Source organism: Hoplias malabaricus, chromosome 15 (assembly GCF_029633855.1).
Source record: "Hoplias malabaricus isolate fHopMal1 chromosome 15, fHopMal1.hap1, whole genome shotgun sequence".
NCBI classification, from domain to species: Eukaryota; Metazoa; Chordata; class Actinopteri; order Characiformes; family Erythrinidae; genus Hoplias; species Hoplias malabaricus.
The window spans coordinates 9,097,412-9,114,951 of record NC_089814.1 but is presented as its reverse complement, the minus strand read 5'-3'; the positions used below and the strand labels follow the sequence as shown (position 1 = coordinate 9,114,951).

The 17,540-nt window shown below is 37.8% G+C and overlaps 1 protein-coding gene across 1 annotated transcript; it reads left to right on the top strand.

Annotated features, from left to right (window-relative positions):
- The first annotated feature begins 1,255 nt into the window (after positions 1–1,255).
- On the top strand, positions 1,256–16,689 carry dcaf12 (DDB1 and CUL4 associated factor 12). The gene is made up of 9 exons (XM_066645838.1): positions 1,256–1,619; positions 7,204–7,494; positions 7,598–7,873; positions 8,060–8,120; positions 11,632–11,825; positions 13,816–13,881; positions 13,979–14,141; positions 14,232–14,410; positions 14,912–16,689. Exons 1-9 carry the CDS (start codon positions 1,563–1,565, stop codon positions 15,068–15,070), a joined length of 1,446 nt encoding a protein of 481 aa, XP_066501935.1. The 5' UTR covers positions 1,256–1,562; the 3' UTR covers positions 15,071–16,689.
- The last annotated feature ends 851 nt before the right edge of the window (positions 16,690–17,540 follow it).

Genomic DNA, 17,540 nt, shown 5'->3' with positions numbered 1-17,540 from the left:
GAATAGTACAGCATTTTGGCATTGTATGCATTCTTGCTAATGGCAAATCTATGGAAGCCAATCTGTCTCATCAGACTTTGAAATATTACCACCTTTGAATTTGCAGCACTGATTTTTTTTTTTGCACTGAAATTATGAAATCTGAATTTTGTTGCATTTGAATTTAAGTCTTCAGATTTCCACCTCGGACTATTTTGCTTTGCAATTATGCGTCTGAATATAATTGCTCTTGAATAGAACTCGTGAATTTTCAAGAACACGTTTTCACTGTTATTATTCAAGGGTTAATAAATTCAGATTTTTAAAAAATCAAGCTCAAAAAAATTCAAACAATATATTTCGAAGTTGCTCAAATTCGGGAGACGAAATTCAGATGCAAAAATACGAGTTACAAAAAATTCAGATACACATCCGGGTCACCAAGGATGAGCAATCGATTTATTAGGATTTTCTCTTTCACGTTAAATTGTGCACTAGTTGCATTCTGTCGCCGCTAGATAGCGAAATACGAACACAATTTCCATATCGTGGAAATGTTCACAGGGCCATTACAAAAAGTTTCCACAGTAAATTTCTTCATCTTCAGGACATCAATAGTCTGTTGTATTGTGTCCTCAATGAGCCTTTCAGATTTTTGAGACACTTTGAACAAAGAGATAATATCCGCGGAAGGAAGCTAAACGTGTAGTTTTTCCACGGTGTGGAAGTTGTGTTCAGAATGCAACTACTGCATCATTTAAGGTGAAAATGAAAATCCAAATGAATCGATTGCTCATCCTTGGTGACCCGGATGTGTATCTGAATTTTTTTTCACTTGTATTTTGGTCTCTGAATTTCGTCTGTCGAATTTGAGCAACTTCGAAATATATTGTTTGAATTTTTTTAAGCTTGTTTTTTTTTATCTGAATTTATTAACCCTTGAATAATAACAGTGAAAACGTGTTCTTGAAAATTCACGAGTTCAATTCAAGAGCAATTATATTCAGACGCATAATTGTGAAGCAAAATATTCAGAGGTGGAAATCTGAAGACTTAAATTCAAAGCAACAAAATTCAGACGCATAATTTCAGTGCAAAAAAAAGTCAGTGCTGCAAATTCAAAGGTGGTAATATTTCAAAGTCTGATGAGACAGATTTGCTTCCACACAAAACAGCATTGCCATTATAATTAAATATGTAGAGAACCGAGTCCGTAAATTCACTTATTGGGAGGAGTTGATTCGTGTGAAGTGAATCGGTTCGGTGAGATGAATCGAGCTGTTGTTGTTGTTTGAGTAGAGTGCGGCTGCGCTCGTCGTTGATGACGCGTTTGGACGAAGAGGGGCAGATAGAGGAGAGGAAGGTGAAAAACAGCTGCGGTGCGACCAGAAAACTGTGTCCAGGAGCTGACGGAGCGGCTTTATCCGCTGAGAAGAGGCTTCAATAACGGCAGTCACTGGGGAAACCGTCCTGTTTTTACCGAGCGCAATCTTGGGCGCAGCGCCATTATATGCTCCACTTCTCGGCGACACTGCTGGCGTTACTGCCCTCCATGTGGGTGAGGGACCTGTGTGTGTCCGACTATGGCGAGAAAAACAGTTAGCAGGAAAAGAAAAGCAGCGGAGCTCAAGGAACAACAGGTAAATGTAGACCTGCTACTCATGTCGTCCAGCGACCACCACTGTTAGCTTAGCGAGCTTAGCCCAGCCTAGCAAACACGCTAACGACCTTACAGCTCTCTTACATTTCGCTTCAATCACCGGCAACATTAACATTTCCTCATCTCCCAAGTTACCGGGGCCTGGTTGGTGTCTGCGAGTTAAAATGCTCTTTTAAGCTAGATTAACAAGGATAACACTTTTCTGCATTGTTAGCTAGCTGTTTAGATAACGAACTGTTTATGAAACTCTTTCCACCTTAAACAAGGTTGAAGTTGACTTCTTATTCCAATTTTAATTTCACATTAGTTGCGTTCTGGATTCCTATCCGATTTTTTGCTGGCACGTTAACTGAACGTAGCAGCATTTAGACTCTTCTATCCGATTTTTTTCATTCCACCTTAAATATTCACAGCAGTTAAGATTTTCTGCGTTCTCGTCTCATTTCGTTCCACCTTGCACACACACCCTCTGTTTTATTATTGGAGTACTTTGTTCCACTTTAATTGGGGCTGTATTTTTATCCAGACTCTTCCAGCCACTTTGAATGGTGTAGAAGGTCCGCTCTGTCTTCTTATTAGTATATTTCGTTCACCTTAAATAGAGCAGCAGTGGCACGCTGGCTTTTTATTCATGTGTCTTTCCAGCTTAAATGGAGCAGTTGTCATATTCTAGATTCTTAATTGAATTTTTCTACTGACCTTAAATTGAGTTGTGTTTTGGTGCGTTAAGATGCTGCAGAATATAACAGAAAAATCAATTACATCCAAATATGTTGGTGTTTTGTGACATCACAAAAATGTTTCATTAAAAACAGTTTATTTTCTTACATTAACTGTGTGCAATGGGGAGTGAACAGTAGACGCTGACACGTTATCTTTGCAAGACGGCTTTCTAAACCTCTGTTTAGCGGTGAGAAATATCAAGCTAGAAAACTATTTTTCAGACTTACAACATGAAACTACCCACAGTCACAGTTCACGCCAGTCACACTTACACACGACGTATTTTATTACTAGTGTTTCTTGATGAATTTAACACACATGGAAATTTTACAAATTTATTTAAGATTAACTTTTGCTATGGTAGTACCTAAATGCTGCAGAGTAGCACATCCTTCTTGATGAATTTCTGTACCTGCTTAACAGCTGTGGTGAGCCTTTTGGTAATTGGTAAGCCATATCTAATTTTGTAAACGAACTAAATGAAATGTCACCTTTATTCATATAACTTTAATATGAGAAGTTGTCTTAAAGTAAAATAATGCATTTACAGCTGTTGCAACTAGAGTTCAAAAAAGTGTTAAAACAAAAATTTAGAAAATACAGTCCTTTTTTGAAGCTGTGCATCAGATTTGAAAAGAAATCACATTTCACCCTTCCACTGTGTGAACAGTACTCAACACTGGGACTGAACTGTCAGGAAGTGATTACTAGGAAATAAACAGACGACTTCTGCGGATTAGTCTTTGTGCTGTGCTGTCTGGAAGACTGAAGAAGACTTCCCTCAAAAAGTGTCACCTGCATTATTTAGATTGTGTACATTCCCTTTTTTTCAGTGGTGAACCCCAAAGAGCAGTTTACATTGTTCTTGGGAGACTGAAGCATTTTTTTTTTGTTTGAAAAGGAGGCTCTGAGAGACACACAATTCTGCAGCGTAACCACAAGTACTTTGTTCTTTGTTCCTTTTAATGTAGAAATCTTACCAAAAATAGAAATGGCCTGGTTTGTGTCCATGTCAGTAGTTCACTGAATAGGCTGTTTTAATTAATCGCAGACCCAAGATGTACAAAGGTTATCTGAACCCTTTAACCATTCTTTAATGATAATTAAAGCTGGAGGAGGTTATTTTGTAGGAACTTGTATGCCTGTTTTTGGAGGAATAAAAAAGAAAAAGACAACCCGAAAAGACCCATCCCGTACATTCAGCCCTCCTTCAAAAGCCACACCTCTAAAACCCAGCAGTGTGACTGGCCGAGAAACATTCACCAATGCCAGTGTTTATAAGAGAGCAGTGGTGTGCCTAGGCTTTTTCAACCAATGTGGAAGCAGTTTCCTTTCACACACCATATTTTGAATAGTGTAAGGGAGGGGTAATTAATAAAATTAATTAAGGGTTGGTTAGAGAGAAATTTCTCAAGCCAAGGCTTGGAACCTAATGTATAAATTTGCATTATGATCAGTGCCATGTCCTGTACATTAAAAAAAAAACATGTAGTTTTGCAACATTTTATGTAGTTAACACCCGAATGTCAAATTACACTTTCAAATGCACTTCAATATATTTCAACAATACCTATAAATAATTAAAAATAAATAATCCTTTAAAAAAGTGATTTTCTCTTTTAAAGTAAGATTTACAAATATATAAGATAAAGTAAGATAAATACAAATATTCATTCATTATCTGTAAGCGCTTATCCAGTTCAAGCTTGCGGTTGGTCCAGACCCTATGTGGAATCATTGGGCACAAGGCGGGAATACACCGGTCCTTCACAGGGCAACTCACACATTCACACTTATGGACACCTGAGTCGCCAGTCCACCTCCCAAAGTGTGTTTTTGGACCGTGGGAGAAAACCCATGTGAACACAGGGAGAACACACCACACTCCTCACAGACAGTCACCCGGAGGAAACCCACGCTGAAACAGGGAGAACACACCACACTCCTCACAGACAGTCACCCGGAGGAAACCCACGCTGAAACAGGGAGAACACACCAAACTCTTCACACAGTCACCCGGAGCGGGACTCGAACCCACAACCTCCAGGTCCCTGGAGCTGTGTGACTGCGACACCACCTGCTGCACCACCGTGCCACCCACAAATTAAACAATGGTTTTGAAAAGCAAATGCATATATAAATGTAGTCCCTAATGTCTTGTCTTGTAGTTGCAGTTGACTTTACTGCTTTTCCGTAACCAGCAGGAGGGCGTAACTTTATCCATTAACAGCAAGCTGATTGGCTATTTATGCTGCAGGATGGCACTTTATCCGTTAACATAAACCATGTTCAGTTCAACCATGAAAATTTTGAGTGGTAATCGTTTCCTTATTTTTAATGTTTCTGGTTTTACCTCACACAACACTGTCCCAAAAGTGTCTCAAAAAAGCTTTTTATTATCACATCCCTTGGACTATTTTTACCGACCTCAGGACCGTGTGTCCGGAGCCCTGCCCTTTGTGTGTCACTCATTCATCATAATGCACAGCTCTGATTGGCTGAGTAGCTTCACGTGTGATATGCAGAAAAGCACGTGATAGCTCTGTGAGTTTCTTGGAACGCTAAACCTGAATGGTAACGATTTGAAGAGTCACAGCACTTAAACACTCAGTTCAAAATTTAAACAGATCTTAATAGTTTATCTTTTAGAGGTCCAGGTCTGGATAGGACAGCCTCTGGGTCCGGACTCGGACCGTGATCCACCTATTTGTGACCCCTGGTGTAAAGGGTTATCGTGCAGTAGACACCTTCCACATTCTCCATTTTTTGATTTGACAACAAAAAAAAATATTCTCTACAGATTCAAAATCACACACAACCTTCTCAAATGATGGATTTTTTCCCAAATAGAGCTATTGGATTAATCTCATAAAAATTCCTGTTTTCTTTTCTCATTTATTTTAATATACTGCGCAATATTAGGTTCAACACAGTATGAAATGAGCGATAAATTTGAATAGCCAGTGTTTTGATTGTTTCTAATTTGCCATGTTTTATGAAACCAACGTGAAAAGTCAAACTCAGACACCTGGGTACATTCTTCCCATTTTAATTTGTACTATTTATAAATATCTGTAATTTGCAGAGGAACATTCTGCTTGAAATACATGTGTGTATTTCTGAGACAAACCAGTCTGTGTAATGGGTAATATGTTATTTTAACTAGTTGTCTTTCATTTAAAAATAAATATGTTTTGACAAAGAATCTGAGAATATCTGTAGCTCCTCTAATGAATGTCCATTTGTGTGTTAGACAGTTGTTGCGCTTGTCTGAGCCCCCAGACTAAAGGTGTGTGTGTGTGTGTGTGTGTGTGTGTGTGTGTGTGTGTGTGTGTGTGTGTGTGTGTGTGTGTGTGTGTGTGTGTGTGTGTGTGTGTGTGTGTGTGTGTGTGTGTGTGTGTCTGTGTCTGTGTCTGTGTCTGTGTCTGTGTCTGTGTCTGTGTCTGTGTCTGTGTCTGTGTGTGTGTGTGTGTGTGTGTACTAAGATCCTCTCCTGACCTAGTTGGCTGTTAGGATCTAGGTCAGTAATATAGGGCCAATGTCCACAGACCTGGGGATGGACATGTAAAGCGAGTGGATTTCTCTTTGTCCCAGAAGCAAAATTTGCTATGTACTTACAGCAACATTAGGGCTGGGCAATTAATCAAAAACTAATCTAAAATTTTCGAAATTGACATTCAGAACTTCTAATCACCGTAATCTTGTCTATATCGGTTAAATACATTTTTTACTTCTTTTTTTTTTTTTTTTTTTTATGTCCCCATGGGTGTTCATGTACTGTCCCTTTAAAACCACACTACCCTACTGTAGTCAAGTGGTTCTGTCACATGGAAGCAACACAGTGGAGAACCTAAATGCTGAGGCAGACCACCTCATACCAAAGAAAAACACAGCGTCTGTGGTTAGGATGTGTTTTGCACATGACCAAAAAGTAATCAAATGTAAACATTGAGAAAAAACAGTCTCAAAAATACAAAAACAAAATAATTGTTCATTAATCACAATCATGATAAATTGTACAATTAATTGTGATAGTGCTGGGCGATATGAGCGCAAATCAATAAGCACCATGGTAACAAGGAATATTGATTTTATAATCAAAACATTTATTTTGTATTTATTATTATTATTATTATAAACACATTATAATAACACATTATTATCATAAACACATTAGACCGGTTTCCAGTGTGCAAACAGATTATATTTAAAAAGAATAGATTAAGATAAGTATTAGATTTTAAAATATGTATCAGGTTTTTACACGTTGTAGAAGTAAATTAAGAGAACCTCGTTTAATAATTGGGAAACAGTTTGGAATGTATTTATATATTATTAAACTTACTATCAAAATGATAAAGTATTATCCAACTTGAATGGCAAAAGTAGGTGAACGTTTGCTTTTAGTACCCCCGCAGCTTGCTGGTTGCAGCAGACCCCGTGGCTGACTGCTGTGACCCCCAGGCTTTGCCTTTTAGTACCGTGACAGCACACGAGTAGCGCCGCCCACTGCTAATAATCATTACGGTTAATGTAAAATTATTATCATTTAATTTCAAACATTTCATTGTCATCATTTTTGTGCACACGTTTGAAAATGGTAAAAAGGTATTTTAATGTTATTGATTAAATTCTTAATTTCATACACTTGATATCCAGTATTTTGGTACTGTTTGTACAGGATGGTAATTAAATAGCTTTTTTTTTTTCATTAGTATGAATGAGATGAAGAGGTGACATTTTAGGATATATTCTTTTCACAAACCTATCCTTACTTCAGTTTAAACACTACCCAAAGAGCTATCAAAGATTAATACTGCCTTTATTTTCTCTTTTGACAGCTTGATTGGTACCAGTCTGTGTATAAGCGTGCTCGTGTATCATCTTTGTCGAGGCATGCCCAGCAATGGCGGCAGGGTCATCAGTCAGTTGTTTGCGCTATCCGGGGACGGGAGTTCCGCCCACAGCAGCAACATGAGTGGAGGTTTCAGCGCAGCTTGCGTGGCTTTGCAGCTGGACGCATCCCGGGAATTCTCAAAGAGAGAGAGTTCTCCCTGGGCTGCCTCAATAAAGTGTTTGCCTCTCAGTGGCTCAATCACCGTCAGGTGGTGTGTGGGACCAAATGCAATACGGTGAGATAATTAGTTTTTCTGTAAATGTTTATATTTTCTTTATTACTATGTTTTAATTATTGTCTAATGTTTTTTCTTTGTCTTTTTATTTGTCTGTGTCTAGCTGTTTGTTGTGGATGTCCTCACAGGACAGATTACACGGATTCCCATGCTGAAGGATAGAGAGGGAAGGGGAGGTGGCTCCCTGGGCATGGGTGTAATGGGGGGTCCAATTTTTCATGCCCCAGGCTCAGCTGCTGGTCTGGATTCCCAGCAGGGCTGTGGCATCCATGCCATTGAGCTCAACCCTTCTCGTACCCTGCTGGCCACTGGAGGAGACAACCCAAATAGCCTGGCTGTCTACAGACTGCCCACTCTAGATCCTGTCTGCGTGGGGGATGTGAGTCTGTTTGTTGTTTATATTCTTACATTCGTGTGATAAATCATCATTGTACACACTTTTTTTGTTTCACTTTCAAATAAATTGGAGGGGGGTATTTTTAAATAAATAAAATCTGTATTACAAGTTATAACCCAATTATGTTCATGTCTTATGTGAAGATAATTTTTTTTTCTCCCTGAACAGGATGGACACAATGATTGGATCTTCTCCATTGCATGGATCAGTGATACCATGGCTGTGTCAGGTAAGATGCGTTTGTGCATTTTAATTTTCCTCAAGGCCATTATCTAAAATGATGTCACTCTAAGGCAACATTCTATTCTGTGCTGTATATTTTTCATTATTGCCTGTGCTAAGTACATAATTAACCACATGTTGTGTTGGGTAATTCAAAACCGTTAGACACCATTGTGACTGTATTAAATACACTGAACCGCAGTTAACGTGAGAAAGCTTATAGGAAGATGAGAAGGGGCAAATATCACGCTGACTTTTGAAAATCTGGATGAACGTTGCTGGCTTAGTACATGGTGATATATGCAGGTAAACTGTTCTATTACACGCAAACTGGGCTGGGGAGATCTAATACATCAATGGCATTCATAAATAAATAATTTTTATCTGCTCGCCATGTAATGTAGCAAAAAGAGTTTCTCAAAAGTCATGTGCCAAATACGCTCCTGTGGAGCTTCCGCTGGCAAAACGGATATGATGACCAACTGTTAAATGAGTATTATCTTGAGATATTATTATAGCAGCAAACAAGTCATTTCAATGTAAAGACATAGTACAGTAAAGGTATCCTTAGCAGAGATTGAAGCCCTTGTTTTCATAGCTTCCTTTTCACGTTTTCAGTTCCAGGTAGTATGGCTGAACTCATTGTATTGGTTTTGCCTTAAAGGCTGAACTTGTGGTGGTGCCCCAAATCACACCCTTCTGCACGGTAAGGCTGATTTATGCTTTTGCGTTAACTCAATGCAGAGCCTACGTCATAGGTTATGCAAGAGCCTTACGCCGTGGTAAGGGGGCTGAATCTCAAACATCTTTCTCTGTTCTATGTAGTGGTGTTGTAATAACAGTTTTATAAATCTTTAAAGTTCACCATTTAGGGAGTAGGGCACTGTCTGGAACTGAGTATATTTTACATGCTGTGCCAGGAAAGAAACAAATTCAGCTTTCCGGTGTGGTCCTGATTCTCTTTGAAAGTTTTTGCTGAACCGTTCTGCAGTGACCAAACGTCCTCTTTTCCCCGGTCAAGTACTCTTTCTGGGACCTAAAAAAGGGGTTTCTAAATTGCAGGGATTTCTAAATCACCAAAAAAATCGCTAGGTTTTTGCTGTCTGCAGGCTTCCCCAGGTCCCAATTCTTGCCATAACCCCTAAATCCTTCATTAAAATTTTCACTTGAGCAGAAGGCACAAGGCTTAAATTGTTCAAGGGGTTAGAGTTGAGAGCTGAATTGGGACACACTCGCACCGCTTTAGTGCTGTACATCCACTATCCACAGAAGCTCAGTGTTTTACTGGAGCCTTGAACAGAAATGTGTTGAACGTTGTTGAGGTAATATTTATCATAGTCTCTTCTTTATGTTTGGAGAATGTTTCTGTGACCCAGCCTTTAGTTTTCTACTACATATTTAACAAACAAAGACATCTTGTCTGTCCCTATAATGACACAAATACATGGATACATCTCACCGTTACTGACTTTCTGATGAGTAAATTACATCTGCGCAGCTTTTTGTTTATTAACTTTACATGAAAACTGACAAAATCTCTGAATTATTAAAGCCAGAACACCAGAGAAAGGTGTTACATAAAATAAACAGGGCTATGAATTTGTTACAGCACTGTTTTATCAGTCAGACCCTTATAGAAATCTAAGTCGGTAATAAATATCTAGTCGATGCCCTTTATCAAGTATAGATTACTTGGTTGATAAAAAGTTAAGGTGCTTGGTTTTAGACATGTTCGAAAACTTGAATGTTATTTTGTTGCTTTATGGCAAATTAGTTGCTTTAATGTCATCTCAGCATGGTGCTTCAGTTGGTATGGAGAGAAAATAACAGGCTTTCCATGATCATACTTTTACACGGTCAGCACCTGACAAGATAAACTATTTTTATTGTTTGTTATTATTGTAAACAATGACATTGATATGAAGCACCAAAGCTTCTCCAGACCTTCCAAGAACAAGGGTATGTATTTTGGGCATTCCTGTTTTGAAATACTAGAAACACCTTTATAACAATGGCTATATGGCTAATAGCGGTCCAGCAAAACTAGGCTTGCTCTTTGCTATTTGACTTTGTTCAACATTTTCATTCTGTGACATTCAAACCATGTTTGAGGAAATCTCTCACCATTAATGTGCTGCTGTGTGCAGTGTCTGTAGTGTGGTGAAGAAGAGTTCATATTTCTGGAATTCTTTGTTTCAACTTAAATAACATTCGTCCTAATTTTTGTCTAAAATTGTGGGGAAACCGTTCTCTCTGGGTTGTTTACGTTCAGAAGCTCCAGGTCTTTTAAGGTGGAACAGTATGTTCGGGGAATGAAACGACGGTTTGTACGTGGCTGAAGTTTAACTTGTCTGTACGTTTTTATTCACTGTTTCTATTACCACAGAAACTCATTTGTAAATTGAGTTTTTTTGGTTTGCAGTAATGCAGTTAGCCATCTCCCAAATTTGGAGACATGTCCACCATAAGTAATCCGAAACAGAAAAGATATGTATGTAGATAAGTATCACCCACCCATGGAGCAGGAACAGAGAAATGTCCTCAGCTTGGTACGTGCTTTCCAACGTTTGTTCTCATCAGTTGTTTAAATATCTCCAGATGCCAAAGAGAGAGAAACAGACAGAAAGACTCAGACTAGTATACTGGGTTGAGACACTTGTGGTTTTACTCACTTATAGACACTGGGGCTTTGTAAACACATGAGACCGGATTTGAACATGAAAATAGACCAAAGAGCAGCAAATAGTGAGGAAACAACTACTGAAATGTACAGGGTGGGCCATTTATATGGATACACCTTAATAAAATGGGAATGGTGAAGCACCTGAAACTACGGATACTGGAAACCTGTGCTAGCATTTCTCCTGCGGTGTTGCTATCAGTGTGTGAAGAGTGGGAGAAGAGGGTTGCATTGACAATCCATCACAATGGGCAGCACTTTGAACACATTTTATAAGTGGTCAGAAACTTGTAAATAACTCATGAAAGAATAAAGTTACTACAACCAAGCACACTGTTGTTTTTCTTGTGAAATTCCCAATGAATTTGATGTGTCACATGACCCTCTTCCCATTGAGGGGAAAAAACAAAAGTTGCATCCAAAATTGCAGACTTCAAAATGGCCGCCATTTTCACCACCCATCTTGAAAAGTTTCCCCCTCCCGTATACTAATGTGCCACAAATAGGAAGTTAATATCACCAACCATTCCCATTTTATTAAGGTGTATCTATATAAATGTCCCACCCTGTATAAAAGTATTTTGATCATGAATGCCGCTTTTAAGTTTTAGTTTACAATTAAGCAAATCATGAATTAATGTTTACTGTCATAACTTGAAACAGATACAGCCCTTTTGGTTGAACTCTGCCTCACTGTGTTTACTGTTATGATGCCTTTCGTGATTTTATACGCTTGTTTTTAGTTATCAATGATTATTATAGTACGTTTCATTTAATTTTTTTTCACAAAAACGCAATCGCGCCATTTTATTTAATTGTATGTTTTTAATGTTATCAGGTTCTCGGGATGGCTCCATGGGCTTGTGGGAGGTGTCGGAGGAGGTCTTGAACCTGGCTGAAAAACAACAAGCTGAGGAGGGGGTCCCCTGCTATGCCCACATCTCTCATCGTGCCCTCAAAGACATCCCTAAGGAGTACACCCACCCCTATAACTGCAAAGTGCGTGCCCTTGCCTTCAATAACAGCCATAAGGTCAGTCTCTTCCCTTTTTTACAGTTACAATGAAAAGTATTCAGTGTACAATTACGTTTGTAAAATTAATGAATTACCTAAATACTTTCATCTGTTGGTCACAGTTGGTTAAAAGCTGTGGTGGATTTTCGTCAGTCAGGGTGTAATTAATCATAATGGCATGTCTGAATATCTCAATTAGAAGGAGTGAATATTTGCGGCACCTGATGTCAGAATATAGACTTATAGCTTCAGAATGTTTAGACGAATTACTTGTTTGAGACAGAACCTCCATGGCTCTTCCTCAGACAGAAGGATGGGCAGATACTCCCCGGCTCCTAACAAGAGAAAGCTTCTTATTGGTTGTCACTTTTATTTAGCCAATCAGCAGTCAGGGTTTACTATCCATCATTTAATCCTGCAGCCAATGGAGTCACAGTCCCTCCTACAGGGGATTTGTTTTGTGGAGGTGCTGAGAAATATAGGTCAGTACTGAAACACTGGGAATTTATAGAATCAAAGTAATTCTTTATACATAAATATCACATTAAATAATTTCATATAAGATGAACAGTATACATAACACACTATGCTTGGAGTCTATAGGAGTCCTAATAAAAGCAGACTAGTCTAGTATATTAAACATAGGACAACAGTAAAAAAAAAAAAAAAGTGGCAGCAATAACTAATGTTATGACATCTTTACTGTATGTAAGTTAAATATGGAAATGTAATGAGGATAAAACCGGTATTTTAGGCCTCTTAGAATAATAAGATGCTTTCACTTCAGATCTCATTGTTATTAATGAACAATTTAAGTTAATACAGCAGTTATAAAGTAACTTGGTATTTGCAAAATACAGATTCTGCTTTGTCACTGTTCAGAAAGGCCCCACCCGGGCCTTGTATTCTTTAATTTGACTTCAGAAAGTTGGTATCTCTGGATGTGATCGGAGCGCCAGGCATACAAGCAGGAGACTCTGCGTAAAGCACACAATGGCACACCAAAATCAGTTCTTCTGCACCCCTCAAATTTACATTTGTTTGTTATTTTAGGAAGAATAACTGTGTCTAATCACTTTTGCACAGGCCCAACCAAAGGTCAATTTCTGGCTACACCACTGATTTAAACTTGTCTTTAAATGAATTATCTGAAGAATTCAGGGATCCTGAGTCATCAAAATGACAAGAAACTTGGTTCAGTCTGGTGGTTTTTTTTTTGGTTTTTTTTCTCTCTGTGCTTCTAGGTGAACTATTCACGGTGCTTCTTACATGACAGCCTCTATCTCCTCATCCTCTATTTATGGAGTCATAGCTACTACAGATGTAAAAACTCCTCTGAAAAGGATATTACTTTTAGCAAAGCTTCAGGCTCATGGTTTTACTGCCAAAAATCAAACAAGTGAATAAAACTTTTGCAATTATAGCAAGAATTAAATAGAATAATTATTTTATCCTGCTGCTGATAGCAGTGTTTTAAGGCATTTTTTGTTGTTGTTGTTTTGGTTTGTTCTGGTTTTGCATAGAGATTAAATCAACACATACAATGAATATTTATTTACACTGTCGTTTGTCAAGTTACTTATTTCATAGATTAAAACAGCATTAAAATCACATGCAGGTAAACAATAGAAAAGCTGTTCCAAAGCATATTCTTCCCTTAAAACACTACTGGTACACGATTATATAAATAAAATTCTTAGTGGCTATGGAATTGGACATAGGCATATTTGGGTCTTTTTTTTACACACCAGACAAGACATTTACTAGACAAAGCACTGAAGATATTGTGTTTACATACTGTTATAGTCTTTACTCTTTAACAATCACTTTACAGTAGAACAAAACAGAATATTTTTCTTAAGTAGAAGGTTGTGACTTCCACATTCACAATGTTTTAAAATGTAAGAAAATGTAGATGTATTCAGAATGCGTTACTTGTTTGTTTATTTATTTATTTATTTTTTTTAAATAAACACTTCACCTGTTTCTCTTTTGGTTATTTCACCAGGAGTTGGGTGCTGTGTCTCTAGATGGATATTTTCATTTATGGAAAGCAGAAGACAACCTGTGTAAGGTAAAGTAGGACAAGTGTTCCGTTTCTCAGTGTACTTAGATGTTTCTTTTGTGTATTCTCATAAAATGCTTATTATTCTATAATGTTTGAATTTCAGGAGCTTTCTACAAAGCTTCCATACTGTAAGGAGAATGTATGTCTTGCTTATGGACTGGACTGGTCTGTGTATGCTGTGGGCTCCCAGGCTCATGTGTCTTTCCTTGACCCTCGGCAATCATCCCAGAACATCAAATCTGTAAGCTCCCGGGAGCGTGGCAGTGGTAAGTTCAACAAACATACTCCACTGCATCATACTAGCATTGTTTCCCATCTGTATCTTCACTTCACTTTGCATGTGTAACATTTTTCAGGCATCCGCTCTGTCAGCTTCTATGAGCACATAGTGACAGTGGGAACAGGCCAAGGCTCTCTGCTCTTCTACGACATCAGGGCTCAGAAGTTCCTTGACGATCCCTCCAATACACCTGGCGAGTACAGGAAGTGCAGTGGAGATGGCATCCTTAAACTCACCACAGGGCGAGGCTGGCTGGTACGTTACTATTATTTTGTAGTAATGTATTATTTCATTTACTCCCTTTTATTGGGTCAGTATAGTGATCATTTATAAAGTATATACTGCATGCAAAAATGTCTAAATTTGAAAGGCATTGATGAATGCAAAGATTCCATTATATAATATGCAGGATACCATCTTTCAGAGGTTTATGACAACTAAGACTAATCAAAATGCACAATTAAGTTATATTGTTTATTATAGTATTTTCTTTTCAAAAATAAACTATTGAATGCTAGAACATTTAAACAGTTTTTTATAATGCATCCAGTTGTTCACTGTTCGAGAAGTAACCATGAAATGGCAGTGCATTCTTGAGGCTAGGACACAATTCTGTTAAACTGCTTTATGATGAGCGCTATAAAAATTAATTTGATTTTAAACACAATTTCATTAAGCGCCTTTCAGAGCTTTCAGGAGGTATTCTAGATAAAACTGGAAACTAATGACAGTTTTGTTGCCTTTCTTTTTTTCTAGAACCATGATGAGACTTGGAGGAGCTACTTCTCAGATATCAGCTCCTTCCCTAATGCTGTCTACACACATTGCTACGACGACTCTGGCACCAAGCTGTTTGTTGCTGGAGGACCGCTGTGCTCTGGGCTACATGGAAATTATGCCGGTCTCTGGAGCTAGCTTCCTCCATTCATTGCCTAAGCACTCTGTCACACTCTCCATTATACATGTTTCAGTATACGTACCACTCATCATTGCTCTGCTCTGCATCTCTCTCTCTCTCTTTCTCACCTTCATCCCTCCATTTTTCTTCTCTGTATTCTATGGACTCAGGAGAATGAATATGAACATTTCTACAACGTCTGTTTATTGTCCTGTCATGTCGTAGTAAGGTTTCTTCTGCCTATGTTTTCCCCTCTTTTTCATTCATTTGATGTCCTCCACAGTTCTCAGATTGTTTTGTCTGTGAAGAAGTGGAGTTTTGAACAGCAATGAGGTGCTCAGTGTGGAGCTGCCTCTGAGAACTCTAACAAAGTACAGTATAAAGATATATTAAAATATTTTACAGCCCTTCCAGGATATTGGAGGTTTTTTTTTGTTTTGTTATTTTTGTTTCTCACCCGTATGGAGTGATGTGTCATGAGGATGAAAAGGCTTGGAGAAAGTGGTATGTTATTGTGGACTATTTTATGACCCTGTGATGTGTGCTGCTTTTGCTTGCAATGGACTGAAGTACAAAGATGAACAGTAGAAAAGACTGAACGAATGTGGAATATGACTCTGTTTAGAGAACAAGAACCACTTTAATTTTTACTGTGCCATATTATGCCACGATGGTCACAGAGGAATCAGGGTCCACAGGAGTGCTAACCGACAAGTCCAGAGAGAACCGTCTGAACGAAATATGGATATGGGCTCGGACAGCAGTCAATGAAGATTTGTTTTTCTATTTGTTTCCTCATTTGATGACAGTTTCACAGAGTGGACACCACAGGAACTGATTCTGCTTTTTGTGGTTAACACTGTTCTTTAACCTGTCTTGAATGACTATAATTTGATTGTCCCTGCATTGTTAGTGATGTTGTTGGTTTTTTGTTTTTCTTTTCTTTTTTTTTTTTTTCTTTTTTTCAACCCCCCCTCCCCCCTTTGTGCCAATTATAATTTATTTTCTCCTCTTGCAAGTCACTAGCACTCATGTTGTTCAGGTACAATCGTTTCTGTTAGCAGTGTTGCTTCTGAACTTTTATCAGGGGAAAGTTGTTCATTTCCACTTCCTCTTTTTGAGCAGAGGCAGGGCAGTAGTGAGTGACATTGTTGCCTTTCTTCAGTCTTTCTGTGAAAGACTGTTGCAGGTTGACACTTTTTTTTTTTTTTTTTTTTTTGAGGCTGTTTTTTCTTTTCTTTTTAATATAAAACCTTCATGGAGTTGTTGCAAAAAAGGAAAAAAAATACTAGAACAAAATAGGCAGATGTGATTATGACCATATATTAGACAAATAACCATCACTTTTCAGACTGATTTTATATGTATATGTGTGTATACGTATTTGGAATATTATAGAGGGGGAACAAATTTTATGTAAATGTTTGAAGGGGTGTGTGTGTGTGTGTGTGTGTGTGTGTGTGTGCGCGCGCGTGTGTGTGGACTAAGTGTCATTATTTTGTGGGTGCCCTCTTTTTATACACACTACATAAATGTTTTTACAGATTGAGTCTGAAACCATGCGATTTCAGAAACAAAAACAGCAACAGAAACCAACCCATTGAGTTGTTTAAAGAGAAAATAATGAATAAAAGTCTTTTAATGTATTTTTCTTCCAATTTTGAGCTTGAAATGTGCCCTTCTTTTTTGCCTGTTTAAGGTTCCTGTATTAGAGCTGATTAGTGTGAGGACATTAAGGCTTAAACATTATAAACAAGTTCACGTTTACATTTGAGTCAAAAATGAAAAGAAAAGATGGGTCATATGGATGGAGATTTTGCATACTTTAGCATATATTCTTTGCTTATATTGAACTGCAAATAACCAGTTTGATTACTTTGAGCCAAGTTTAGTTTGCTACAATGTTTCCTGTACGCAAATATAAATACTTTATCAAAATGAAGCTACAATAACATCCAGCAGGTTCTAGTAGCATGTTCACTTCTGTTTACGAGTATCTCTTGATTAGTTAAGGTGTTTGGCACCTTACTGTTGTCGGGAACATCAGCAGTTGTGTATGGGGGCTGCTTTCCTCCACTTTAAAATGTAACATTGCTCTCCGGAGAAAAACATGTATCTCCATTTTTATTTTTAGTTTATTACATCATTTGAACACACGATGAATGAACCAGTTGAAATGCTCCAACTTTTCTTTTTACATTGACTTCAGTTGAAAGTTAAGAAGTTTTTCCTTCTCCTGTGAAGTTAATATTTTGGTGATACGTGTTTTTCTTTGGACAGAGATATTGAGGTTCCCATAATTATGATTTATCTCATAATTAAGATAAATTATGAAATATGTATTTCATAATTATAATTCAATATAATGAAATCAGTGTTCTTTTTCTATGAGCGTACATCGTTAAGAGATCTTGATTCATAATTAAGAGAGGTTTTCTCATTGTAAAGATCATAAGTCTATTATGACATCATAAATCTTCAAAATGA